Source organism: Syngnathoides biaculeatus, chromosome 8 (assembly GCF_019802595.1).
Source record: "Syngnathoides biaculeatus isolate LvHL_M chromosome 8, ASM1980259v1, whole genome shotgun sequence".
In the NCBI taxonomy this organism is placed as follows: Eukaryota; Metazoa; Chordata; class Actinopteri; order Syngnathiformes; family Syngnathidae; genus Syngnathoides; species Syngnathoides biaculeatus.
In genome coordinates, this window is record NC_084647.1 from 17,418,270 (window position 1) to 17,443,003 (window position 24,734).

Sequence of the window (24,734 nt, forward strand, 5' to 3'; positions counted from 1 at the left end):
TGCGTTTGACATTTTCTAGCTGTGAGAATTTATCATGATTTTTATTAATTACTGTGAGGGATAGGGACCGACCTTTACCATCTGTAATCTCATTTGCTTGACTATAGGTGCCACAAGATGGCGATAGAGCACCTTTTTTTTTCTTTTAGACAAGGTTATGGCCTGACTAAATGAAGCTCCTCCCCTCAGTTCAGTTCAATTGTTTCCATAACAACGGATGCCACCCATGCCTTAACGCCAACATACCTTTCTTTTGTTGTTGCAGCTGGATGTTCTTTTTGGAAATCTTCCAGAAATGGTGGAGTTCCAGGTGGAGTTCCTTAAGACTCTGGAGGATGGAACCCGACTGGTTCCCGACCTGGACAAGCTGGAGAGAGTCGACCAGTTTAAAGTAATGAGAGACAAATATGCATATAAAAAGATGTGCTAAGATCTTCCAGCTGCATGAGGTCACCTCCATCTGTTTTTCTTAGAAAATCCTGTTCTCCCTGGGAGGCTCGTTCCTCTACTACGCCGACCGCTTCAAGCTGTACAGCGCGTTCTGCGCCAGCCACACCAAAGTCCCGAAGGTCCTCGTTAAGGGTGAGCGACTCCTCCTTCCACCTTTTTGCTCGAAAGGAGAAAGCGTTGATAGTCGGGGGACCATCTGCCGTCCGCCCGACGGCCGCTATTAATCTCCTGTGCGGAGTTGTCAGCCTCGCGCTTGTACGTTTCACCTCTGTGCACTTGCCTGCTGCTTACTTTTTTGCTGAAAGACAGCCCGTCCGGCAGGCCGAATACTCTCTTTTCTCTTGGAAAAATGGCGAGGTGACATTTACTGCGTGTACAGCAGTCAACTTTTGTAACCTTAAGAGCCGTTGCAGTCCAGCAGCAAGTCCAAGCAAGTGATTTCCCTCACATAACATTTTACGAGTTATTAGCGATACGCTCGGTTAGCGTTTTTGGCTCGGGGGTTGATGTTACGGTGTCAAACCACAACTAATCCAAAATGAAGATTGCTCATAGTAATATTAAAAACTACACAGTAAAATATAGAAGTGGGTTTGTGGATTATGGTTATAGTTAGGGGGTTGACGGTTAGGGTTAGGGTAGGGTTACAGCTAGGTATTAAAACACATTTCCAGGCTATCAGGTGCTTGCTAAAGCAACACATGGCACTCCAACCATAACAGCACACTTGAGCCAATAAGAGAGGACAAGAAAGGAATTACCATCAAAGGAACAAAAAGTGAAACATTTGAAGTTTCTCTGTTCTTCGCAGCCAAAAGCGACCCAGACTTCAAGGCCTTCCTGGACGAACGCAACCCCAAGCAGCAACATTCGTCCACGCTGGAGTCGTACCTGATCAAGCCCATCCAGAGGGTCCTCAAGTACCCTCTGCTCCTCCGGGAGCTCTACTCGCTCACTGACCCGGACAGCGAGGAGCACTACCACCTGGACGGTGAGCACCCCTCGCACCGCCTTGTGTTGGCGCCTTGCGCTAACTGGCGTCCGATGTCGTTGGCAGTCGCCATGAAGGCCATGAACAAAGTGGCCAGCCACATCAACGAGATGCAGAAAATCCACGAGGAGTTTGGCGCTGTGTTTGACCAGCTCATCACCGAGCAGAGCGGTGACAAGAAGGAGGTAAAGCGAACTCTGTCAGTTTGGCTCTTTGCGAGTGTTTTCGGTTCATATTTGTGTGTTTGAATGTTTGTCCCGGTCAATAAATGTACTACAACTCTATGTCCGACTGATTCTTCTCACTTCACTTGCGCAGAGATCTGTGGGACTTTGGTATTTCAGGGAGGAGCCAGGTTTAGCCTGGGTTGTTAGTAGAAAATCGAGTCTTTGTCACGTGTATGTTTTTGCTCTGCGGTCTGACTTTTTTTTATTTTTAAGAGCAATGTCGGATGGGTTTACATGATATTAAAGTGTTATAGATTGTACTTTGTGTGTATATTAGTTGAAACTTTTAATATCGGCAATGGTAAACATTTCTAGGTATCAATTATTCACTGTTTTTCCTCATTCGCGCCAGGGCTCGGCCTGTACGTTAATCAATGGCAACTCTGTATTAACTACAAAAACTGGCTATATAATGAAATATTTGGAATTGAATATTTAATTGTCAGGTTGCTGACTTGTCCATGGGGGACCTGCTGCTCCACACCAGCGTGACATGGATCAATCCACCTGCTTCCTCAGGAAAGTGGAAGAAGGAGCCCCAAATGGCCGCTTTTGGTATGACACATTTTGTGGTTTTCTGATGATGGGTTTTATGAGAATTATTTTTTTTTTTGTGGTAATTTTTTTTTGTAGTGTTCAAAATGGCTGTTGTCTTCGTTTGCAAGGATGGGTCCAAACAGAAAAAGAAAATGGTGAGTGGCTGCACACCGCAAGAAAATTAGTTCTCGGTTCAAAATCAAAAGTTTGCCCTGTTTTTCTTCCCCAGGTTGGGTCCCACCGAGCGTCGATGTCTTCTGAAGAGAAAGACCCCTTTAGGTATCGTCACATGATTCCGACAGACGCCCTCCAAGTGAGACCCTTGGCTAACGCGGGTAAGTTGATCATTGGGTTTATTTGTATCCTCGTGAGATTTCTCAACAGTCAAGAGTTGTGCAGTTTGGACCAGCACTTCCGAGACAGACGGTTTGAAAATAATAGCGCTCTCAATTTAGAATTTTCATGTCCAGTGTAAACCCTGGTGGCTGTAAATTAGCATCCCAGTTAAAGGTCAAGTGTCATCCCTATAAACATTCTAAAATAGATACTGAAATGAAAACTACATATGACATTATTCACTTCAGTGTCTGTACGAAAAAATAAATATAAGCGGAGAGTACATCCATCCGCAAAGTTGCGGAAGCCTCGTTCGACATCCAAGTGGTCGCCATTTTGGCTGCATCTTCTGTCCGTGACGTCACACTGGAGCATCCGCCATTGAAAACACGCTGTGCCACCTACTATGGGAGACGAACACGCCCCTTCTGACACGGAAGCTCTTTTCAAAGAAGAGAACATCTCACAACTGAGTGAAGTGACCGGGGCAATATTACCCTATCGTTTCGAGCCATATTTAAATGATATGCAGATCATCGCCAAATCGCCTGCAGCCAAACCACCTCCCCGCCAGATCCACCTCCGCGCGGCGGTGATAAAAACAACGCTGCCTGCGATCGACGACACCACGACCAAACCACCTCCCCGTCCGATCCAACTCCGCGGCGATGTCGACAAGGCCGGCTCAGCTTTATGGATTACGTCCCCCCAACTATTGTTTTTTTTAGTAGCTGTATACACACCTACCTGTCATTTGGAACCCACGAAGCTCTCGTCCTTGGCACCCGTGCAATCCATTTTTCACGGCAAACCGGGTCTTTTGGAAACATATGAAGAGTAAACCCATCCTCCCAAGTGTTCGAACAATATCCAGCAATTCAACCAGCTGGCATTTTAGCTAACACAAAGGAACAAAGAGCTACCTTCCAGCAGGTAAAAGTAGTCGGAACATATGAGACCGCTTGAGTGCGCTACTGCCCTGTACGTCACTTCCTGCTTCTTCTCAAAAACAAATCCCTCGAGAGGATTTTGATGGCGGGTGTGACAAAAAGCCTTTGACGTCAAAGTCATGTTTTGTGGTGAAAAAACGGATGAGTCCAAACCGGCTGCCTTTTTTTTTTTCCATTTATAACATACTAAAAATAATCAATTTCATGACAGTGGACCTTGTAAAGGTTGGGTTAAGGTTTGGTGGTAAGTGGTAAGAGGTTTGGGTTTGACCTATTTTCAGGTGGTTAGAGTGACAGTAAGAAGATACTGTGGGTTAGTGTAAGGTCTACAGTGAGAGGGTTTGGGTTATGTGCTTCAGGTTAGGGTCGGCTAAGGTCAATTGTGGTTGTGGACGACTGTGCTTTTCAAGCGTAAGTCTCAATAGAGCCGTCTTCTCTTCAGACGGCGAGGGCACGTCCGTGTGCGAGATCGTCCACACCAAGTCGGAGTCCGAAGGCCGGCCGGAGCGAGCCTTCCAGCTGTGTTGCAGGTGAACACCTTCAATGTTTGTTTTCCGGAACTATCTTCAGAGAGAGGGTATATCTGTCCTTGTGGCGCTCAGTTCAGGACAGTGGTTGTCACTCACTTGCTGCCACCCAGAAGTACGCTGGTGGTTGTCGTTGGCAAAACATTATGGAAAGTTATCTAGGTTAGATGATCAGGTGAACTTCTCTCTCTCTCTCTCTCTCAGCTCCCCGGAGAGCAGGAAAGACTTCCTGAAGACGGTGCACTCCATCCTGCGGGAGAAGCACCGGCGGCAGCTGCTGAAGACGGAGAGTCTGCCGCTCAACCAGCAGTACGTGCCCTTCGGAGGGAAACGCCTGTGCGCGCTCAAGGGCGCTCGGCCCGTCATAAACCGAGCAGGTGAGTGACCCGCCGCGGCGTTCGCCGTCTTGAGGCGAGCGAGGTGATGCGACTTCGTGAAATTCATCTGTTGTGATAGGATGTTCTTTTTACTCGGAATTGGGTCTGTTGCATTACTTTTCATCCCGCCACAATGGAGTTCGTGATGCAAGCTTCTCCGCAAAACTTAAAACCACAAAGCTACTTTCGTTCGGTAATTTTTCGTGATCCTGCTTCTGTTTTTAACGGATTTCTTTCAGGGAAGACGTTTCCGCTGATGAACAATACCATAAAACTGAAACTTCATACTGATCATTTAGACAATGGGTGAATACCTACCCTAACCTACTATAATCTACTTGTGTATTTTACGTGTGGTAGAAATATTGGCTGGTGTGGACAAAATGTGGTATTCGCACGCTCGCACAAAAGCTTTCATATCAATCTGGATCGGATCCAGATTGCACATTCACATGTAAATAAGGTTTTAATTTTGGTGTGCTTGAGACACAGAAAGGTGTCAAATTTAATCCAGATTTAGACATTTTCAGGTTTAAGCCTTGAAGTAAGTCTGGCCTCATGTTTTCAATGGCTTCCTGTTATTATTTTTTTTTTTTGCAAAGCATCTGCACCAACCAGAACCTTTGGTCGGAGAAAGCTGGTGCGCAACCGCTTCACCATCGACACCGACATCGTCTTCGACGGCGAGCCCGAGCGAGATCCCGCTTCCCCTCCGGACCCCGAGGACGAGGGGACGGAGCTGGATTGCGACCGGCTTCTGTCGTCGTCGTCGGACGCCGGCGACACGGACCGCTGGGTGGAAGAACAGTTTGATCTCAAAGATTACGAAGACCCCGAGGAGGTGAAGGAGACGGACATCCTGAGCGACGAAGACGACGGGGTCCGCCTCGACGCCTCCGTGGCCGCGTTGTCCCTGGAAGCCGAGAGTCCCGGGTACGGCGAGCCCTCGGCCACGAGTGACACCAACGAGGAGGGGGCTCACGTTTGGGTGCGGCGGAAGCATCCGGAATGCTCGCCCGACTGAAAGTGCATCTCGGGCGGCTTTCGACGGTTTCCATCGCAACGCATGGACTGTTAGACATGAACTAATCATAGTACAATCATGGAATCCTAATCACGTGCTTTGATGACCGGCAGTGTTTGCACACCAGGGCGGCGCCGTGCAGCCCAGCCCGCTGTTGCCAAATTACACTCGTCACAAAGAATTCGGTCTATTAGGCTTTCGAGTGAAATTTCAGATCGACTCCAATCTTCACAGGTGAATGTAATTTAACTTTTTTTTTAACTTTTCAGTGTCGATCACTTCCAACGTTTCAGTACTTTTTATGAATCTTATGTTCTCCAGGAGGTGAATGACCGAGGACGTCCACTTTCATTCCTTTCTGTAACGCCTCCAGTCTCTTTGCATGTCTGTGACAGACTAAGCTCAGTGGTCACTTCCAAATGAGAGCATCATTTTGATGAATTTTGTCATCTTCATCTCACAAATGAAAATTGTGTGATGAAGAAGACTCCTTAAATTCCAATTCAACCAGGAAATGTACCGGTCCAGTCGTGGTTCAAACAAGTTCAGTGAATTTAACCTTTCCCTCTTTCGAGAAGAGCGGGTTGTTCAAAAAGTATTTGGAATTGTGCACCCAAAAGTCAAATTTAGGTCACCTCCAAAGGCTGTAGTTCAGTTTCGGTTGATCCTGAAACTTCACCCGAAAGCTGGAATACCGAATATCTCTAACTTTGTGTGAGTAGTGTACGTATTCATGTGACTCGGATAGAATTTTATATTTGTTCTCACAGAAATGAAATAAGTAATAGCAAATGGCGTCGTGTATTGCATCATTTAATGGACTACTGTTTTCAGACTCTTATTTTGTTTATGTAATATTCTTAGTTTTACAGATTTTTTAGTCTGCTTTGGTTCCCTGAGTACATTTTTTGGGGGGGGTAACAATCTGTTCATTTTTATTGGTTTTCATTTGACATAATCCTGTTTTACTTGAATATTTCTTTTCATGTTTTTGTTTACTGTAAAACATTCCACTTTTCTTGCTCTTCAGTATTTCCTTTCCAAGAAAATCTTCTCATTTCTCGTGCACTCGTCTCGAGAATTTGCACATGAGCTGTTTTTTTTTTTTTTGTTTGTTTTTTTTAAGAAAAAGGTCTTCACTGGATTTCAAAGCAATGTTTTATTACTATTTATTGAGTTGTAAATGTATTTGATAGCAAAGGTAAAGGATGCTCCAAATGTGCTCAAGCAATCAACTGCAAGAGGGAAGATGTGCAGTTTTTGGTCAAGTGTGTTGAAGTAATTGCGCTACCAGGACTGCATTTTTATTATTACTGTGCCTGTACATAAAAATGTATTGATATTATAATTAAAAAAAACTGTTGTTTCCTACTTATGAGTCAAGCCCTATTTTTTGTTGTATTTATTTGGATAAAGTAACTTTATATATACAATATTAAAATTCATTTCAAGTACTCAGTTTCTAAAATTGTTGACTGACTGCATGGAAACTTACATAATATTACTGAAAAATTGCTTCATATTTTTTCAGAAAATTAAAATATAAATGAAATATATTTCAAGCCCTATTTTTTGTTGTATTTATTTGGATAAAGTAACTTTATATATACAATATTAAAATTCATTTCAAGTTCTCAGTTTCTAAAACTGTTGACTGACTGCATGGAAACTTACATAGTAAGTAAGTAAGTTTCTTTCGGCTTGTCCCTTTCGGGGTCGCCACAGCGTGTCATCTCAGATGAACGCACATATGTTTGGCACAATTTTTACGCCGGATGCCCTTCCTGACCCGGATGCCCTTCCTGACGCAACCCTTCTCAGGGAGTGGAGGCCCCAGTGGGATACGAACCCACAACCCCTGGTTTATCAAACCAGTGCTCTAACCACTGAGCTACAGGGCCTCTGCATGGAAACAAACTATATTTCAAGCTGTATTTTTTGTTGTATTTATTTGGATAAAGTAACTATATATACAATATTAAAATTCATTTCAAGTTCTCAGTTTCTAAAATTGTTGACTGACTGCATGGAAACTTACATATTACTGAAAAATTGCTTCATATTTTTTCAGAAAATTAAAATATAAATAAACTATATTTCAAGCCGTATTTTTTGTTGTATTTATTTGGATAAAGTAACTATATATACAATATTAAAATTCATTTCAAGTTCTCAGTTTCTAAAATTGTTGACTGACTGCATGGAAACTCACATATTACTGAAAAATTGCTACATATTTTTTTCAGAAAAGTAAAATCAATACAATTTATTAAAATAATTTTTGTAAATTATTAAATAGTAATATATAAATAAACTATATGTTTATATTAAAAATCTCTATAAACAAATTAATGATAATTTTAAAAAAGGAAAATTTTACTCACAATTTACATTTACATGGTAACCAAAGTAATACTAGTGAATGTATTAATTTGATTCATTAATTCATTAAAGTACAGTTTGAAATGTGCAAGTGTTGCATGTGTACCTTTTTTTTTTTTAACCTTCGAAATACCCCACCGGTTTGTGTGCATCAGCCACTGTACTACTTGTTCCGCACTGCATTTGTGGAGAGTTAAAGTGCTCACAAGTGACGCTTGCGCGCAACGCAAGAGCTTTCACAACTGACATTTGCGTCTCACTCACTTACTCTGCACTCTCCTGCCAGATTTAGTTAGAAATCATGCAAAAAAATGTGAATGTGGAGCCACACTCTCCTCTTTACTCTCCTCTAGCGGTAATGGCTCATCTTTGCACTCAACTTTAATCCATGTTTTTGGAAAGTGTTGCAAAATATTTTATAATTATTATGCCAACAAATAGGAAAGGAAAATATATGAGTCAAGACGGTGTACCCTAGCACAGGGTGCAGGTGGAAAAACTTCACACTCTATAAAAAAGGACACATTTGTGTTAAAAAAAAAAAAGGCTTTGGTAAAGAAATACAAATTTAAACCTTATATTTAATTAAGTAAAAAAGAAATAGACGCTATAAAATCTAATCAAGTATAAAAGCAAAAAGTATTTTTTGTTTTCCTGTCAAGGATGTACAATACCTGTCTTGATAACTTGGCACAATGGGAAAAAATATCTAAAGAGAAAGTACTTTTATCAACTTACATAGCGCTTGTATTGAAAGCTAGCTGAACAAAACGTCTTCCATTTTTAAAATTAGTTAGCGAGCGTTGAGTGTTTAATGCGTTCAAATGAACATTTTCTTTGCTTTACTAACATTGAGACCTGACCATAAAAAAAAAGCAAAATTATCAAACTGAAAAACTACAGGGGTAGGGAAGCTTTTAGGCCGAGAGAACCGTAAATGCCCAATATTTCAAAATGTAATTTAAAAAGTTACATGCAATATTTTAAAAACTAAATACAGGTTTATTTGCGCATTTATGTAAGACCAATACTTTTTAAGGTACAAGAAGTCTGAATTATTTTAAATAATATTTTTTATGATGCTGCGAACCAATGATGACAAAAGTACTTTACCATTAATGCGACTTCTGGTGCTGCATGTGCAGGCGTTGAGACTTTCATCCGTTAATCGTGAACGCAATCCAATTTGATTTTTCATCACGATGGTACAATGGTGAACAGTTCTTGCCGACAATAGCATGTTTTTTATTCGTTTGACTATCTTGTCTTGTTGCAAAAAGTTGTCAAAAAGTTCATTGGCAACATCAGGCACGAATGCTTTGGCATACTCCTCCATCCTCCATCTGTGAATGGCTGTCCAGTCCTGCAGAAAACTGTAGAACTCACCACATTTCTTTCTTTGAGCGATTGTTTGAACAGTTTGTTGTCGCTACCTGCTCTGCCCTGGACCCTTCTGCGCCTGCGCACATGGACCACTATGGTGAACTACGGCAACCCCACCTGGACAAACTGTCTCTGTTCATTTGGGTTGCCTACGTGACAGAAATGACATTGTACACTATGTAGTGATGAGGGCTCTGCGAGCCATCTGCAACATCAAAAGAGCCAGATATGGCTCGCGAGCCATAGGTTGCCGACCCCTGCCTTATGTGAATGTGTTTTTTCCCCCCTGTTTACAAGAAAAATTCAAGAAACTCAGAAGCAGTTTAAGATGGCACAACAATACATATTCGCACCAAATCATTCTTTGAGTCGACAACAATTTTCATAAATAAGGCCACTGATCCGGAAAACGCCAAGGTCTTAATCAATCGAGCTCTTTCTATTTACATATTTTTTTTCAGAGGCTTATAAAAGAAGCTTGGGTGGTGATGTCACAATTATTATGCTTCGTGTGTTTAGTGGTCACACTAGTTTCGCACAGCAAACCCGTCCGACCAGCTTTCAGGTTTCTGTTCCTGTTAAACTACCATCTTTTCTTTTTTTTTCTCTCCATTGAGTTCCGTTAAGAAGCACGCAATTCCATCTCATTATCACCAATCATAACAAGCAACTTAGCGATTTTCAATGGAAGGTTTTGGAGGAAACGCTCAACGGTGGCTTGTTGCTTTCTCATGTTTTAAACACCAGTTGTTCAAACGCACTGCTGGAAAAAAAAAAAGTTGGGTCCTGCTTGTCCGCAGCGAGACATACGATACGACTTTCAGGATTTTACGATGGAAGTACCTGCTGGGGACTCTCAAAACCTAGCTAGCAGAAGACAACAAGCGAAATGGCTTTCAATAGTTCAATCCGTCCCCGATTAGAACCTTATACAGACCCTTAGGGTGGGTTTATGTGAATTGTTTTTCGTCTAGTCGAATTTAAGAATGTTACTTACAGGATGACGTGCCTCTTATGCCACCTCAGAGTCGCAAAAAATACTCAGCAAAGTCAAAATGTTCGTTTTTTTTTTCTGGACGGAAGTAGCTAACTAGGCTGTGCTAGCTAACGTTGCTCATTAGCTATCAAGCAGCACTGACTTCAACTCAAGGAATTAAAAAATATGAAAAAATAACATTAAAATCCCAACCATTTCTATTTTTCACAATCCCCAATCCTTAAGTAGAATTCATTAAAATTATTTCTAATACTCAAATAGCATACAGGTATTTTCAGACATTTTACAAGGTGATTTATCTTTTTTTTTTTTTTTTTTTACCAAAGATTTACTTTTATTCAAATATCACTCTTGGGTGCTTTGTATGACACTTGAAAAAGACAAGAAGGTATGTCAGAAGGGAAGAAATGAAATTTTAAGTAAAGAGAAAAAAATGAAAGAATAGTTGGAATACAGTACATGGACGTTGATAAAAATGTACAAGTCAAGGTTTTACCTAAACCATAGATACAATTTGAGATAAGAAACTTGGCTTTAACAAATTGCCGCTTTAAATTGGTCCAAAGTATTATTTATTATTCTTTTAAGAATCAGAGTCAGCTTTAATAGCCAAATATGTAACAACACACAAGGAATTTGTCTCCAGGACACCGCTACCCTGGTACGACATTCAGAACACACAACAAACAGACGAACAAGTGTCTTTACTTTTAATATAACTTTTAACTGGAATAAATTTTAACTGAAATATCCAAGTACAGTAGTTTTTTAGTGTTACAGTGGCTTCCATGCATAATTTAGGAATGAAAGCTTTTGTACTTGGTGTAAAGGACTAAGAGCCAGTGGTTGAATCCGAATGATGAGGTTTCGTTTCGTAAATTCCACACAGGCACGTCGAGATAAACAGCAGGTGCAGTTTTCCTTCAGGACCGATTCAAAACCAGACGGATGACATTGCAGGCGTGGCGATATTATCGACCGAGGTGAAAGACGCCACCCGAGGCTCGGCCGCATTCGACGAGACACACAAGGCGAGGCTGCACGATGAAGGCCAAGCTGGAGATCCTGGCCATGGTCCTGGGCTTCCTGGGCCTGTTCGGCGTGGTGGCGGCCACCGCCATGCCCATGTGGCGCGTGTCGGCCTTCATCGGCGCCAACTTAATCGTCATGGAGGTGCTGTGGGAGGGCCTGTGGATGAACTGCTACAACCAGGCGGATATTAAGATGCAGTGCAAGGTGTACGACTCGTTGCTCATCCTGCCGCCCGAGCTGCAGGCGGCGCGGGGGCTGATGGTGGTCTCCATCGTGGTGACGGTGATCGCCTTGGTCGTGGCCGGCTTCTCCATGCAGAGGAGCACCTGCTGCCAGGACGACGCCAGGTCCAAGAACATCACGTTAGCCTTCGCGGGGAGTTTGTTCCTGCTCGCCTGCCTGCTCACGCTGGTGCCCGTTTGCTGGGTGGCGCACACCGTCATCCGCAACTTCTACAACCCGGTGGTGGTGGACTCGCGGAAGCGGGAGCTGGGGGCGTCGCTCTTCATCGGCTGGGGCACCTGCGCCATCTTGCTGGCCACCGGCGCCATCCTCCTGCTCAGCTACAGCAAGCGGCGGTCCAAGGAGTACGCGCCCCACACGGGCCCCTACCTGGTGGCCTCCAGGGACTCCGGGAATACCAGCAGCGTCCACAGCGGCAGGGCGCCGTCCAGTTTTCACAAGCATCACGAATATGTGTGATGCCAGCTTGAAAACGAGCATTTGCAATGTATTTGCGGCCCTGAGGTGGTGTCGTTGTATGTAAATCCTGCACAAGTGCTAATACAGTTCAGTGGTGCCTTGATGTACAAATGACCCAACTTATGATTATTTTTTTGTACTGTGAATTGGGAGCAAAATATTTGACCTACAAGCACCGTACAGTGCCAGTAAACCTAACTCACTCAACAACGGGGAGCAGTTTGGCAGACAAAAATAAGGAGATTTCAGTGTTTGTCACTCTCCATTGACATTTACTTTCAAACCAAAAGAAATGAATCTTGCGCACTTAAAAAAAAAACCATATATTTACTTGTTGGATGTGTATCTTAAACGCCGTAGAATGCTTTTATCAAACATCCATGTCGCAGTGTTTAAACCCTTGAAGCAACAAATATTTGAACACAAAAGATGGAACAATACACGTAGACATAATAAAAAATGCTCACAGGCACATATTGTTTATCCTCTGTGAAGTCCAGCTAATATTACAGCACTCCTCAGTTCCTGAGGAGTTTTGACCAGCTCCATGATATCCAAAGTGTGCAGACCAGAAGGAGCGGCACAATGTCTATTGAACTGAAGCAAGAAATCGGGTGAAAACTGTTGAATTCTTTATATTCTATTAAATTATGTGTTCCTGTATGTTTTTTTTTTTATAAGAGACAACATTGTGAGTGGTATTTATTAAAACTGCATTTTTGGGAGCGGCGGGAATGCAATTTTCCATGTTTTGAGCAACAAGGGCGGTCACGTAACAAACTGAACTTTTTTCAAGTCAGCACTGTACTTTGTGTATTCATCACTTTGAAGACAAAAATCATCTGAAATGTCCTTTGTATTTATAATTACGATTTTATTCATATTAATATTAATGTGCTGTAAAGTAAGAATCAAATGTCTATTTTTAAGATTCAAGTTTCTTTTCTGTGCTTTTTTTCCCCCCTTTTCGACAAAAAATAAGAAAGAAAATAAGCTTGGCGATAGTTTGGATATCTGTCGCTTTGTCGGGAGGTTCTGGGTTCGAATCTCAGCTCTGGGCCTCCTCCCGTGTTCAAGTTTTGCAAAAACATAAATGTGACGTTCACTGAAAAATTGTCCACAGGTGAAAAGAAAGTGCTTTGTATGCTATATCGCATAATGATTGCGCTAATGTGAATGTGCCGTTAAGTGTGAATCGAATTGATGTTGTTGCTGTTTTTTTTAATGTCAATATCACAACACAATAAAATTCAGTGGTGGTTTGGATGTCCGTCTCACATTTGAAAGGTTCTGTGTTCAAATCTATGCATTAGCCTACACTACAGCTCACATTCCGACTGAAAATTGAAGTTGTGCAAGTGCCGATTCTGAGCAGCGCTTCACATATGTTGGACGAGAATTTTGACTTTCAAGAACTGCTGCAACGTTGCGCAGTGTCACGGAGGAGTAGCAGTTCGTGACAATATGATGCAATGCAGTTGTACACCAACGCAACCTACAACAACGCTAACAAGCATCGACCTTGGACGCCTAGCTAGCTTTCATTGTTGGTTTAGTCATTTTCACTACACTCATGTACACTTTTACAGCTACCAACAATGAGCCAGCAATCTTTTTGTAACACATCAAAAGACAAATTCTGACTTTGTGTAGGACAACAAGCATCCGACAAGTGACGTTATTGAGCCTGCTTAAGTTTCGGCGCTTCATGCCTTGACAGCGGCTCAACTTTCACACATTTTAGCATTTGCTTTCAATTTGATGCCTTCTGTAACATCATGAACGTGCTGTACAAAGACTTTATTTCACTGTTTCAGTTTATATCTTTGGCATCTGAGACAAGTGATTTGTTTCCGTTTTTGTCTTCCCTAAAACTTGGGGTGTCAAGTCATTGTCAGGTTGCGTTTGTTCATAAAAGGTTTTATCAAAAACTGTCAACAGTTTCAGTGAAACTTGGTCGCGTGCCATCATATTTTGGTCAGGAGATGTTCCTGGGTTGTGAGTCTATTTTGTAATTTGCTTTTATTTTCTCACGTTAATATTGTAGAATATTGGCCACAATATTGTTTGGCCCTTGCTTCAAGCATGTTTTTTTTGTTGATCTGCATGAGCTTTATAGTTTTTAAAAAAATAATAATTTTTATTTTTTATTATGTGTATTTTTATTTTAAAAAATAATAATCTATTTGAGATTTTATTGCTAATTATTATTAGCCAGCGCCATGGTGAATCAGATGGGAAAACATTGGCCTCACAGTTCTGGGTTCAATCCCGGACCCCCCTGTGTGGAGTTTGCATGTTTGTGGGTTTTTCTCCGGGCAGTACGGTTTCCTCCCACATCCCAAAAACATGCAACATTAATTGGACACTCTAAATTGCCCGTAGGTGTGATTGTGAGTGCGAATGGTTGTTCATCTATATGTGCCCTGGAATTGGCTGGCAACCAGTTCAGGGTGTACCCCGCCCCCTGCCCATTGACAGCTACGATAGCCTCCAGCACTCCTTGTGACCCTCGTGAGGATAAGCGGCAAAAGAGATGGATGGATTATTATTAGTCGTAATTCTGTGGAATTAGGTAGTGTTAAACCACTGGTTTTAAGACATTTGTGAGGATTTCCTTTTATGCTTACTTGTTTGAAAAAAATCTTTCCAAGTGAAATTTTTCTGCTCTATAGGCAAATAATTTTACTTTCCTTTTTTCAAAGTCCAATTTTTGCAGTGCAATTGCAACTGTTCCGGACTAAACTATTGTTATCGTTTGCCGTTGGCCGTCTAAGGCGTGTCACTTTAATTTTATGTAAAAGTCTCGACGTTGGAAAGAAAGTCTGCTCCCCGAAGAAGCGATTCCGTGTTTTTGTTGGGTTATTTCTGGTTCCAATCTTGGCTCAGCATTGGAAGCACTGGGCCGACGAGCGTCGGGGTGGCTCAACCAGCTCGACGACTGTGCCGCGTCGTTAGCATTTTTGTGGGTGTATAACCTCTTCGTCTTGTTCCGCTCCTCAGACTCACTTCCAGATTCCCGAGAGCACTACCAGCGTGCCCAACGATGGCGTCCTACACCGCCTACAGCGGCTACACCAAGCCGCCGCTGTCTTACGCCGCCTCGTACTACGACGGGAACCAGCCCAACACGGCGCCCTACACGGCGCCCTACACGGCCTACTCGGACTACTCGGACTACAAGGACTCGGTCTACGAGGAAAAGAAGATCATCGAGAAGAGGAAGCGCAAGTACGCCATTTGCTGCGAGGTGGTGGCCCTGATCATCGGCTTCATCGGACTCATCGGCGTGGCGGCGGTTACGGGCCTGCCCATGTGGAGGGTGACGGCCTTCATCGAGGAGAACATCATCGTGATGGAGACGCGGTGGGAGGGCTTGTGGATGAACTGCTACAGGCAAGCCAACATCAGGATGCAGTGCAAGGTGTACGACTCGCTGCTCTTCCTGCCGCCCGACCTGCAGGCGGCTCGCGGCCTCATGTGCGCCTCGGTGGCCATCACCGTCTTCGCCCTCGTCACCTCGGCCGTGGGCATGAAGTGCACCAAGGTGGTGGACCACCGCGCTCGCACCAAGCACATCGTCCTGGTGGCCGGGGGCTCCCTCTTCCTGCTGGCCTGCCTCACCACGCTGATCCCCGTGTCCTGGACGGGCCACAGGATCATCCAGGAGTTCTACAACCCGTTGCTGATCGACGCCCAGCGGCGGGAGCTGGGCGAGGCTCTCTACATCGGGTGGGTGACTTCGGCCTTGCTCTTCGCCGCCGGCGTGATCCTGCTGTGTCGTCACGCCCCGCGCACCCAGGAACCCGAACAGAGGGTCATATACAACCCCGCCTCATACGCCTATCAACCCGGATCCGCGTACCAGCCGCCGAGCAACTACCAGCCAGCGTACACCTACCAACCTGCCTACTCCGCACCCCCACCAGGCTCTGTAGCCTACACGCCAGTCCAGTACTAGTGAAGGAAACAGCTCAGAAAGTGTGATTATTTTGTTTGTGCTTGACAAAAGATGCGGCATTCTAATTTAAACTGACTTGGAAAAGGCTGAAAACTAAAAGCATTTCAGAGTCTATAATTTTCTCTGGAACTGATTGATTTAATAACCTGCTCAAAATGAGCATTAGTGCCTTTGTGTACTATAATGATAATGCTTTTCGATTGTATACTGTACATAGACTTTTCTTGCCAGGCTCTGTTGAAATCCTCTTTGATTACATTATTATGCACTGAGTCTTTTTTCAGAGGTCATGCAACACCTCCAGAAGATTTCTTTTTTCAACTGTTGAGGATTTACGAATTGTACATAGTTGATTTTTATTTCAAGGGCCACGGCAGTACTCAATAAATGGAGATAATAAAAAAAGGCCTGATTTTGTTTTTCGGGATTGTGTTTGACTCAGCGGAGCGCAAACTTGTTATCGCTTTTGTTGTCATCCACTATGCGGCTCAACTGGTCAAACCAGAACATTGTCACAGGTCCACCCACAGGACAAAACTGCCACCGAACGTCTGAGCAATGATGACAAACGAGACATTTTACCATTTGACATTTCAGTGGGACACAAAGTCCAAACCAGGAACCTCACAAGATCCAACATAAACACAACGACTTACAGTAGAAAATCCAATAAATGTAAATTAGGTTGAGGCTGATTTTGAGCCAGATCTGAGTCACAATGGCTACACCAGCTGAGGTAAAAGGTCAAATCTAAAGGTGCGTTTTTTTTAACCATGCTCATGCCTCAAAACATCCACCCATCTATCCATTTTCTTTGCTGCTTATCCTCATGAGGGTTGCGGGGAGTGCTGAAGCCTATCCCAGCTGTCAATGGGCAGGAGGCGGGGTACACCCTAAACTGGTTGCCAGCCAATTGCAGGCCACATCGACACAAACAGCCACACTCACAATCACACCTTGGGGCAATTTAGAGTGTCCAATTAAGGTTGCATGTTTTTGGAATGTGGGAGGAAACCGGAGTGCCTGGAGAAAAGCCACGCAGGCATGGGGAGAACATGCAAACCCCACACAGCGGGGGCCGGGATCGAGCACGGGTCCTCAGAACTGTGAGGCCAACGCTTTACCAGCTGATCCACCATTCCACTCTCTCAAAACAGTTATTTAAAACAATTAAAACAATTTTGCTTGACTGAAACTGTTAGAAATGCAATGGATCCATTTCAGCCCCAAGTTGAAACAGCCTCAATTTTTGGGTAGTTATAATAAAAAAAATTTTCATGAGAAAAAATGTAATTAACAGTATTTACTGTATATAAACACAGATTTGCTCATTATATAACTGGAAAGAACTGAAAATGTGGTCTTTTGGTGGATGGTCAAACGAGCTTACCAACACCAACTGATATTATCCTTCCATTGAAAGGAAACCAATGTGAATTGATGGTGGCAGGGTGTTGTGACTTTTGCTGTGGGGGTCTGAAGCACACTGAAAGCTCAAATTTTTGCGGGCACCAATCACGTACGGAGGCAACATTTCGCAATCATTACCACGAGTTGCAGACTATTCAACACAGACGTGAAGCCGTTCGGTCAACGGCAGGCCACATACAATCTAGACAAACATCCATGCACACTCACGTTCACACTTTGGGGCAATTCAGGGTCTTCAATGAACATCACACTTCCTATGAACAATTGAGACCCGTCTTCAGTTCAGCAAACTTGTATGTTTGTGGTGTTTTAGCTCAGTGGGAACATGCAAACTCCACAGAAGGTGGCCGAAGCGGAGATTCAAACCCGGAAGCTCTCGTCGTTGAGGCTTCACCCATCCACGCTGCCTAGTAAATGAACACCTTCATAAAATGGACTTCCTTGTTGAACCAGGTACTGTATAAGGATGTAAATTGAGACCTCTGAGCAAACAAGGTGGAAGCTTACACCCGCTCCTGTTCACCGCACACAGAGCGAACCGGCCCGGGGGGAGTCTGTCTCCTAGCAACAGGTCTCAATTCCCACCCCTTGGTGTCCTGTACACAGAACGGGTGAACGCCTCCCTCTCCGCCGGGATGCGGCAACCTCAGCGAGAGGGACTCAACCCCACGCCGCCGCAGTCGCTCCCGCAACTCTGTGGCGAGCAGGAAGGGATGGCCAACCCGGCGCTGGAGATCCTGGGTTTTCTTCTGTCGCTCATCGGGCTGATCGGGGCGGCGGCCAGCACCGGCATGCCCATGTGGCGAGTCACGGCCTTCATCGGCGAGAACATCATCGTGTTCGAGACCCGCTACGAAGGCCTGTGGATGAATTGCTTCAAGCAGGCCGACATCAGGATGCAGTGTAAGGTGTACGACTCCTTGCTGGCCTTGCCCCCGGACCTCCAGGCGGCCCGGGGCCTCATGTGCTGCGCCTTGGCCCTGGCCGGCCTGGGCCTGCTCGTCAGCCTGGTGGGGCTGCAGTGCACGTCGTGCGTCCGGAACAACGACCGAGCCAAGCGACTGGTGCTCATCATCGCCGGCTCCATGATCATCACGGCGTGCATCTGCGTCCTGATCCCCGTGTCCTGGACGGCCCACGTCATCATCCGGGACTTCTACAACCCCTTGCTGATCGACGCCCAGCGGAGGGAGCTGGGGGAGGCCCTCTACATCGGCTGGGTGGCCGGCGCCTTCCTTTTCGCCGGAGGATGCGTCTTCACCTGCTGCAACGTGCAGTCTGAAGGCAAAGACACGAGGAGGTACGTCTACTCTAGGAACTCGGACTACGTGGCGTACTCGCCCCAGCCCGTGCAGCCCCTGCAGCCTCAGCAGCTGGTGCTGCTCCCGCAAGTCCAGGCCCAGCCGGTCCTGTCCAGACACCCCTCGTCTAACTACAGCTACCCGTCCAGGTACCCGTCTGTACGCAGCGGGGTGGCATATCTCTGAACACTGACTGAAGCAAAGACAGCCACAAACTTGCAATACTTTGTATCTATAAGAAAAAAAAACATTTCTCTGAATAATTTGTGTACATTTTTTTTGTAAGAAGAATCATCTCGTCTTGCTGTTGCTCATAGGTGTCAAACTCGAAGCCTGTGGGCCAGATCTGTTCCGCCATGTCAATTTACAAGGCCCATTATGGAAAATAAAGTGCCTCGACTTCACATTTGTAGTTAAATGGATTTGTTCTTTACACTTGAGCAGAAAATATATGCTGAAATTGAAATATTTCTTCACTTTAAATTGTTTTTTTTTTTTTTTACGAGCACTTATTTTCACCAACTCCCCTCATAACATAAATTGGAAATTACTCGTACCTTAAAATATTTCCTTGTGCCTTTCAATTTTTGAATGACTTCTGATTTCAAATTCAATTTGTTGTTAAAAAACACAAGAATGACCAAACGCAGTTGTCATTGTTGATACAGGTAATACATATTTTTACCGGGCAATTTCAAGGATATTTTGGAGGTCAGAAATGTAAGATTTTGGTACATCTAATCATTTCATTTGTGGACGTGATTATATACATGTATAGTCCATCCATCCATCCATCCATCCATCAATTTTCTTCATTGCTTATCCTCACGACGGTCGCAGGGAGTGCTGGAGCCTATCCCAGCTGTTAATGGGCAGGAGGCAGGGTACAGCCAATCGCAAGGCACATGGAGACTGACAACAGCCGCACTCACAATCACACCTAGGGGAAATTTAGTGTCCAATTAATGTTGCGTGTTTTGGGGATGTGGGAGGAAAGCGGAGTGCCCGGAGGAAACCCACGCAGGCATGGGGAGAACATGCAAACTCCACACAGGCGGGGCCGGGATTGAACCAGGAACCTCAGAACTGTGAGTCCAACGTTTTACAAGCTGAATCACCGTGCCGCCCATGTATTATCCATAGTTATTAAAAATAAATACTTGCATTGACTCACAATGATGCGACTGAATTCAGTTAAGACTCAAATGGCTAAATCTGTTCCTTTCCCTTACAAAAAGCTACAATAATACCTTTGTAACTACGTAGGTGTACCTAATGAAGTAAATAGACAGTAGTCGTCTCGACGACATCGTCAGCTCCTGTTATTTTGTACCTGAATTGCTGAACCCAAGCTGCAGTGCTTGTTCAAGGTGTGGACGTTTTGTGTGTTTACTAAGAGAGCGCCGGTAGCCCGATAAGCGCGGTCATGTGACTGCAATTTGCATGTGGCTTTGAATAGTGACACAAAAGAGTCCAAGCTCCTGTGTGGTCCACTATCTCAGTGGTCAAGTCCAAAGCAAACTGTTTTATATTACTACATGACCGAGACAAACGTTTCGATCGCTGGTATAGTCAATTGACAGTGAGGTTGTACCAGTACCAGTACCAGTACCAGTACCAGTACCAGTACCAGTACCAGTATATAACCAAACGGATGGTAAACACAAAACAAGCCGTGATCCTAGCGTACCCTCATCTGTCCGAGCCAACCAGGTGCCTCGGGAAGTATTTTTCCCACAACAAGCTTGCTCCAACAGTCCGCAAACGCGTCAGTTGTGCCTCAAGCACGTCGCTGCCAGGTTGTCTTTTGCCGAGGAGAATGATTTCCTCAGGCGCCGGGATTTAGTTCCCCCGTTTGGAATCGAAACGCAGCCGGACTCTGGACGCGATGGTCGCAGGAATTTGCGAGCTGGCCGCCGTGTGCGTGGGGCTGGTGGGGCTGATCGGAGCAGCCGCCACCACCGGGATGCCCACGTGGAAGGTGACGGCGTTTATCGGCGAGAACATCGTGGTGATGGAAACTCGCTGGGAGGGCTTGTGGATGAACTGCTACCGACAAGCCAACATCAGGATGCAGTGTAAGGTGTACGACTCCCTCCTGTTCCTGCCCGCGGAGCTCCAAGCCGCCAGGGGCCTCATGTGCTGCTCCCTGGCCTTGTCCGGTCTGGGGCTCCTGGTCGCCGCGCCGGGCCTGCGCTGCACCTCCTGCTTGCGCGGCAATGACAGAGCCAAGGCCGCCATCTTGGCGGCCGCTGGCGGCATGCAACTCCTGGCTTCCGTCTGCGTCTTCATTCCCGTGTCGTGGACGGGCCACGTGATCATCCGGGACTTCTACAACCCGTTGCTGATCGACGCCCAGAGGAGAGAGCTGGGAGACGCGCTCTACATCGGCTGGGTGACGGGCGCGTTTCTCTTTAGCTCCGGCTTGTTGTTCATTTGCGGTCTCCGGATGTCGAACAGACGGTCCCTGGACATCTACCACCCCGCAGGGCTGACAAAGCCCCTCCCGATGAGCTACCAGCAGCCCGTTCGGAGTGTTTCCACCCTCACGCCCAACGGCTTCTGGCAAAGCTCTACCGGACAACATCTCAGAGCAACAAGCGACGCCGTGGTCCTCGACACGCCTGAAAACACGTCGCTGTTATACCAAGCCAGCAGGGCCCCGCATTCATCCCTGAGAAACTCAAACCCGACGGCGAGCATATACACGCCGGTCAACTCCTTGTACATGAGCCAGAACAGCACGCCGTACACACTGACCTACAATCCCACCGTGTCCTACCAACCCGGTTTCCGTCTCACACCTCAAACGCCCCTTTTCATTCCGTACAAAACGTCCATCATGGAACCGCCGTCTCACAGCGGGAGCAGCCCGGGCGTGTACATCTGAGGAAAAAATTGCTGACTCGTTCACGTGAAAACACAAAACTTGGCTTTTTTTTAAAATACTGAATCCTCAATGCTTCCCCTCGTTGCTTAGTTTCGTTGTAGAGGGGACCAAACCCTGGTGTAAATTGAGAAAATCCTTGTGTGAAACCCAAAACCTTTGTAATTCCCTATGGGCACCACAAAATGGCGCCAAAGCGACATTTTATATTAGACGCGGTTTTGGCCTGAACACAAAATAACCAATGTGACTTTTTCAGGAGATAACAGAACACACAAAAAAAGTCAAAACTGCAAATGCCGAACCACAACTTGGGAGTGGTTGACGCAAAAAAAAAAAAAAAACCCTGCAAAATCTAGGAACAATAAAACAAAGTGAAACGACTCTCCCCAATAAGATGAACCGAAACTGATAAATATGAAAATGAAGAGACAACAGGAAATTGCGTGATGTTGCAATTTGCGTGCAAAAGTGAAGTGAAAGAAAAACAAAACAATGGTAGAATACAAATGTGACGTGTTATTAATTACTTGTGTGACTTGACATGTTTTGAGATTTGTGAACATAAATGAGTCGGGTACTTGTTCTTATGACCCCAAAAAATATATATATATAAATAAGCGTATCATTGAGTTTGATCAATTAGTCTAAAATGTGATTGCGTAAGATGATGTCACAAGTGAGACTAACGCACTGTGGTGAGCAGTTTTTTTGAGGATGTTTAATATATGCATTTTATGCATTTTGTACCATGATGTGTCATTTTGAAATTGTCTCTGTATGAGTTTTGTGCTCGTTTACTTGCTTTTTAGTGAGGAAGACAACCCAGTCGGTGTGGCTGCCGTCAATTTTTTGAGGACAAAGCGAAGAAACTTGCAACTTTCTCCCCCGTTTTAGCCATTTAGGGACAGCGCTAAAAATAATAAAAAAATAATCTCTACAACTGTGCAAAAATGTATGCGTCAATAAGAGTTTGACATTTGAAATATATCAGATGATAAAAAGCCACTGAAATGAACGGAAATGTAATTTGACATGCAATGCCGTGACTTACCGCGAGATGTCGCCAGACGACAGGATGCAACTGGACCGGCCTGCCCATTGGCCGTCAAGAAGCGATTTCGTGCCTCCATCTTTTCATCCTGCCTGATTCACAAATGTACATATTTTGTTATTTTGCGATTTTAAAAGACGCCCCGGTAATGGGTGAACATCATCTGCCATTTTCCATTAGATCTTTTGACAATATCTCCCAAAGAGTCATTATAATCTGAGAACTGCAGTTAAAGAAAAGATGAATCACGCATGAGAGATAAAGTTTACGGTGAATGTTAGGGAGAATACAAAATTATTGAAATGTTAGGGATTTTTATTTCTGAGTGAGACAAATTCAACCAAGAAGCGGAGAAAGTTAGTTTGGATGTCAAATATTTTTTTTTCTTTTTTTCATAGAAATAGCAAAGATTTCTGAAATCAAATAAATATTTGACTCCAAAAACTAATCCTTGATCTGAGCAATAGTGATAGTGATAGTGAGGTCCACTATGTGACGTCACAGGAGTTTCAGACGCTGATGTTAGGAAGGAAGCAATTTTCAACAAATCCATATTTTCAACGCGATATATTTTAATGTAGTCAATATTTTTCTTTTAATAGGGAAAAAAGAACATTCTAGTGACATGAAAGTTTTCACTGAACTGTGAAAGTGCTGTGCGAAGTCATTTGTTTCAGAAGTTTCATCCGGACTTCAAAAAACCTTTTGGGAGGCCTTGAGAGGTCCGAAATCTTTCCGAGGAATCCCTCCTGATCCCTACGGCAACATTCGAAACTCACCAGTATCTGTTACACCCCTTTTGGGAACTTTTGACCCGTGGTATGGGCTTCTGAGCAGCACCCATTTTGCAGAGGTGGGTTGCCCTCGCCTCATCAGTCCAACTCTTCAAGAGAAAAAGAGCCCTTAGAAACGTCGCGTGCAACGTTTTTCATTGGCCCAAAGGAGGAAGGGAGGAGTACTTGGGTTTGTTTCTCCACAAGTAGGGACTGCTTTAATCTTCAAGGCAGCAAGCAGCAGTTGTGAAGATTACATTGGCGTCGCCCCTCCCGCGTCGGGGGGCGAGCGCGGGCGAAGATTTAATCATCATTCCTCGGTGTACCCAAGCAAAGACGTTGTCGAGGTCGACCGCTGGCAGATTTGAAGTTAATCTTCACGACGTATCCATGTTTGCGGATCAGAGAACTCGCCCGTGCCCTCAATTGGGCGCCGGCACGGGAGGCGAAGGCTCGGCCCGGCCAACTCAGTCAAGTGAGCGGTGACGAAGGCGAAGCCCGGTCGGAAACGACTAACGCTGACTTTCACAATAAACACAGGCATAGGAACTGTGCTGGGTCGGCCGCCAATACTGTCATATGGTCACGAGATTACTACTGTATATTCACATAGACGAGGTTTCTTATACAGTATGAATAGTCAGTAAATCACGTGATAAGATTTTCTACAGAGGTATTAAAAGTACCCAGATGCTCCACTTAAATAGAAGTGCAGGTAGTCGGCAAAATAAATAAATAAAAATAAAATAAAATAAGTTTTTAAAAAATCCTGCACCTAAATAAAAAAGTCCAGACGGTTGTGTACAAAAAAAAAATCATGCATATTGTTATTGCCCATCATATTAAATGCATTCAATTATGTGACATACATTTTAATCATTTTGGGGGAAGCCTTGAAAAATAAATACTTGGGGTCAATACAGAGCAAAGGAGAGTGTGGTAAGCAAGTGAACAAACTGGTCCAAGCGGGGTGGAATAGTTGGCGGAAGGTGTCTGGTGTTCTATGTGACAGAAGAGTCCCCGCTAGGATGAAGAAGGTCGAAGTTTACAAAACAGTGGTGAGGTCGGCCATGATGTACGGAAAAGAGACTCTGAAGAAGCAACAGGAAGCAGAACTGGAGGTAGCAGAAATGAAGATGTTGACGTTTGGATAGGATTAGAAATGAGCTCATTAGAGGGACAGCCAATGTTGGATGTTTTGGAGACAAGGTTAGAGAGGGCAGACTTCGATGGTTTGGACATGTCCAGAGGCGAGAGAATGAGTATATTGGTAGAAGGGTGCTGAGGATGGAGCTGCCAGGCAAAAGAGCGAAAGGAAGGCCAAAAAAAAAGGTTGATGGCTGTTGTGAGGGAGGACATGAGGACAAGTGGGTGGTAGAGAGGAGAATGGACGAGATAGGCTTAGATGGAAA

General features: G+C 44.6%; 5 protein-coding genes and 1 long non-coding RNA gene across 12 annotated transcripts in view; 5 read left to right on the plus strand and 1 right to left on the minus strand.

Annotated features, from left to right (window-relative positions):
- The window catches only part of tiam1b (TIAM Rac1 associated GEF 1b), a 46,529-nt gene extending 39,745 nt beyond the window's left edge, over window positions 1–6,784 (plus strand). For all 6 annotated transcript variants that reach the window (XM_061826578.1, XM_061826574.1, XM_061826573.1 and 3 more), the window contains 10 exons: window positions 266–391; window positions 474–582; window positions 1,262–1,441; window positions 1,508–1,626; window positions 2,115–2,223; window positions 2,302–2,360; window positions 2,435–2,540; window positions 3,934–4,021; window positions 4,223–4,395; window positions 4,998–6,784. In XM_061826578.1, coding sequence (XP_061682562.1) covers window positions 266–391; window positions 474–582; window positions 1,262–1,441; window positions 1,508–1,626; window positions 2,115–2,223; window positions 2,302–2,360; window positions 2,435–2,540; window positions 3,934–4,021; window positions 4,223–4,395; window positions 4,998–5,419 — 1,491 coding nt within the window. In that variant the 3' untranslated portion in view covers window positions 5,420–6,784. The remainder of the gene's footprint in view (window positions 1–265; window positions 392–473; window positions 583–1,261; window positions 1,442–1,507; window positions 1,627–2,114; window positions 2,224–2,301; window positions 2,361–2,434; window positions 2,541–3,933; window positions 4,022–4,222; window positions 4,396–4,997) is intronic.
- On the minus strand, window positions 251–23,787 carry LOC133504389 (uncharacterized). 2 transcript variants are annotated; one of them, XR_009795941.1, is made up of 3 exons: window positions 23,329–23,787; window positions 22,550–22,641; window positions 251–367 (listed from the first exon to the last, which is right to left on the minus strand). It is a non-coding gene; the product is annotated as an uncharacterized LOC133504389 (long non-coding RNA). The 2 variants fall into 2 exon arrangements; XR_009795943.1 differs by lacking the exon at window positions 251–367 and adding an exon at window positions 9,015–9,260.
- Window positions 10,954–14,004, plus strand: LOC133504388 (claudin-3-like). Its single transcript, XM_061826581.1, has one exon. It carries the CDS (start codon window positions 11,226–11,228, stop codon window positions 11,913–11,915), a length of 690 nt encoding a protein of 229 aa, XP_061682565.1. The 5' UTR covers window positions 10,954–11,225; the 3' UTR covers window positions 11,916–14,004.
- Window positions 14,461–16,229, plus strand: cldn8.2 (claudin 8.2). The gene has a single exon (XM_061827014.1). It carries the CDS (start codon window positions 14,962–14,964, stop codon window positions 15,874–15,876), a length of 915 nt encoding a protein of 304 aa, XP_061682998.1. The 5' UTR covers window positions 14,461–14,961; the 3' UTR covers window positions 15,877–16,229.
- Window positions 16,896–19,203, plus strand: cldn8.1 (claudin 8.1). Its single transcript, XM_061826580.1, has one exon. The coding sequence runs from the start codon at window positions 17,943–17,945 to the stop codon at window positions 18,792–18,794; it is 852 nt and encodes a 283-aa protein (XP_061682564.1). The 5' UTR covers window positions 16,896–17,942; the 3' UTR covers window positions 18,795–19,203.
- Window positions 20,493–21,841, plus strand: LOC133504385 (claudin-8-like). The gene has a single exon (XM_061826579.1). It carries the CDS (start codon window positions 20,497–20,499, stop codon window positions 21,496–21,498), a length of 1,002 nt encoding a protein of 333 aa, XP_061682563.1. The 5' UTR covers window positions 20,493–20,496; the 3' UTR covers window positions 21,499–21,841.
- Window positions 23,788–24,734: the final 947 nt, after the last annotated feature.